At 37.3% G+C, this 3315-nt stretch overlaps 1 protein-coding gene across 1 annotated transcript in view; it reads right to left on the bottom strand.

Moving 5' to 3' along the window:
• LOC116681765 (cytoplasmic dynein 2 heavy chain 1) overlaps window positions 1-3315 on the bottom strand; it is a 93137-nt gene that overhangs the window by 885 nt on the left and 88937 nt on the right. The window contains exons 90-91 of the mRNA XM_032509679.1: window positions 2393-2509; window positions 411-518 (exon numbers count right to left, since the gene is read on the bottom strand). Of these exons, the coding sequence (XP_032365570.1) occupies window positions 411-518; window positions 2393-2509 (225 nt within the window). The remainder of the gene's footprint in view (window positions 1-410; window positions 519-2392; window positions 2510-3315) is intronic.

Below are 3315 nucleotides of genomic sequence, written 5' to 3'. Positions count from 1 at the left end.
TGTTTTAGCTACAGAGTGAGACATCTGACTTCTATACTATCTTTGTTAAGAGTCACACATGTGCAGTAGCATAAGCTAGCTAACTGTTTTTCCTAGTTTTGTCAGTACAAGACAGGATTAGCTGGGGGACTTACTCAAAACAGCATGTATAGTTTTTTTGTCAAAGTTTGTATGCTTGCTTTTTTTTTCATAATATGGGCACTTTAACATTTTGACATGTCTATCTCATTTATACAGTATTGCAAAGTACGAGCCCTATGCTATTTGATAAAAGTTGTGCCAAATGACAAATGTTTATTAAACACCACCCAAAGAGAATGTTTTCCTTTTTGACAATGTAATGCAGGGGTAGCAATCATTTCTGAAGTAAAATGTTTGTAATTATTAAGAGCACTGAAAATTTGACACACCTGGACTAAGCGTATTGCGTTGAACTGCTCCAGTGCGATAAATGACAGGATGGGTGATCCCTGGCCTTCTGTAGGTGGAACCACTTTTTGGTGGATCAGAGTAGAACCCTGATAGACAGTAGACAGACAAAAAGACATATCGGCATATTGACAGAGTAGACGGATAGATTGCTACAGTCACGTTTGAAAAAGGTTGTGCAGAAGGAAGAAATCCATGTTTTGTCTACAGACAATGCAGCTTATATAACTAGACAAGCCTCATACTAAATAACTCAGAGTTATAGATATTTTTACATTGCTTCTATCCCATTGTACAATTGTCCTATCGTTGCTTTATGTTCATCATATCGCTGAAGCATTGTTAGCATTACATTAACAGTCTATTCAAATTGGTGGCTACACACAAGCACAACCATACTATTATTAAGAATAAGACATATTATGCATTTTGTAACTGATGCTGTGCATTACCAAGCTATCAATTTTCTTTTAAATGATTTCCTCCATTACGACTGTATATCTTTCCTTAGCTCAGCATACATGAACTAAATTTTATTGTTCTTGGTTTTACCATACTTTTAAAATGCAACCAAATGGGGAATTGTCTTGCTCTCTCTGCAGTGCAAACCAGGGGGCAATTTCTTTATATTAGTTAAAAAAAGTTCCTGTTTGCAGGTGTATACAAACACAAATACATAGATGAAAAACAAATGAGGACACATGCTGATATCTTGTTGTATTGTGTTGCAGATGTCAAACTCTGTACCTGATTCCTGTTTTTTTAACTTGCATCTAATCTAGTAAGAGGCAGAGAAATGAAGAGCGAAAGATAAATAACACAATGAGAAAAAAAAGCTGGTAGGGCAGGATTCAACTTGACTACAGCTCTGCTTTCATCTGTATTCAAAAATGTAACTTAACAGCCAAATAAACTCTGTTAATAGTCTCTGCAGTCTCACTGCAATCCAGACTACATCAAGTTTTGTCAAAATTAATACATACATATCTTTACACTCACAAACCAAATCATGCACACAGAGTTTATAGACACAAAAGTGGGGAAGACACATTAGCTGATGGTCAAAAACAGAGGGTTAGCTGACAACAAAAGGCCTGTTAATTGAAAGCAGTCAGAGGTAGATTGTGATCTATGGGAAGCTTGCTAGTGATACAATGGCAACAATTTACACAGTCAATCATTCTCTTCTCAGTGGGTACAAAACAGCTCTGCCTGCAGGGGACTGAGAGAGAGAGCAAGAGAGAGAGCGGGGAGAAAGAGAGAGAGGGAGGAATAGTTGCAAATGAGAGAAAAGGAGAGGGAGAGCATGTGTGATTTACGGCATGAGAGTGAATAAAAGAGAGGCAGAGCGAGAGAGTGGGAATATGGTGGCTAAATTATTTAATATAGAGGTAGATGTCCTTTTGATTTGAAAAAGTGCCAGTCTCCAAGCAACGGCACACAGCAGCGCTGCATGACAAGCCAAGCCAGTGGCTATCTCACACACAGTGCTCAATTAGACTCTACTAATTTTCAATTAGCTTCCACAGAGTAGTTGCTGGTGTATGAACAAAGTTAAAACACAATTTTACATTCAAATAAAGACTAGCATGGAACTGTCAAAGCTCAAAAAGAAGTACAAAAACAATTTACTAATCTATTTGTAAATACTGTAATATTATTAGTTATATGACATAAGGTATAAGATATGGGTGAATTTAGCAATTATAGAATTTGAGGTTTTGACAGCAAAAGTAAATCAGTCATTTTAATGATGTGGCGATAATGATATGATCTCGAGGCATCTTAACATAGTATTGCTTTTCCAATTTGAGGGCATGAAGTTAAGAGTCCCATACTGAGAGATATTTAAATGTTGTGTAGGGGAAGCTTAGCATAAGGATTAATTGTATCTGTAGAGTTTTTAGTTTTGTGAAAGCAATAAGAAATGTAGGAAACATGAACTGGAAAAAAAAGAACTGACCTGGTTGAGCTTCTTCCACAAGTAAAGGACGGGTGAAAGTCCATTCGACCAGAGCTCCCTGTCAAACTTTGAACCAACCGCTACTGAGCGGCTAAGGACACGCAGTTGGGAAATCACCTGTGAGTAAATAAATTATAAACAAACAGAATTTTAGATAAGGTGTGAAATGACACAGTTGTTTCCTAAATCAGCACTGAGTGTTGTATTTGTTTATAAAACAGGTCTTGTTAGAAAAGGTCGCCCAAAAAAATGGTTATTCTTTGCATGGTCATTCTATCCCTTAATTTGACGTGGAACTTTGAATAATGATAAAAAGCTCACAATTTAAACAAAAAAAGTCGTCACCCCTGTGAATCAACCATGTTTTCTGAGAAAAAATTGCAAAATGTAAATACAATAAATATGCACATTTGCTAATTTCATGCAAAAGCAATGTATGAAATTAAAACTAAAAAATCTGTGTTAGTTCTTCTTGACACACTGTAATCAAATGTCATTGACACCACTAGTGGCTGCACTCTCCAGTGACAGTCAACACAGTTTCAGATCCTGGAATATTCCAAGTGAAAAATGCTCAAACCCCAAACACAATTCCTAACAGCTCTTTACACACCTAATCCAGCCTGGTTAGCTTCGGGCTTCAGAGTCTTGGATAGCATTTTTATCATGACTGCAGTGTGATTTGTGCATAAGTGTGAGTTTTTGTACACATGTGTCTGTTGTGGGGAAGGCAAAGTGTCTGATAAATGGCTTTCATTTGGTCCAGGAGAACTCTTTACTAACACCTGCTTTATCTTCTTTGCTCAGGAGGGAAAGTGTGCATATGTGTGTGTGTGTGTGTGTGTGTGTGTGTGTGTGTGTGTGTTGGTATGGAAGAGAGAGGAAGAGGAAGAGGAAGAGGAAGAGAGAGAGAGAGAGAGAGA

This window comes from Etheostoma spectabile, chromosome 3 (assembly GCF_008692095.1).
Source record: "Etheostoma spectabile isolate EspeVRDwgs_2016 chromosome 3, UIUC_Espe_1.0, whole genome shotgun sequence".
Taxonomy (NCBI): domain Eukaryota; kingdom Metazoa; phylum Chordata; class Actinopteri; order Perciformes; family Percidae; genus Etheostoma; species Etheostoma spectabile.
The sequence above is the reverse complement of the archived record's forward strand: the minus strand, read 5'-3'. Positions and strand labels throughout refer to the sequence as shown.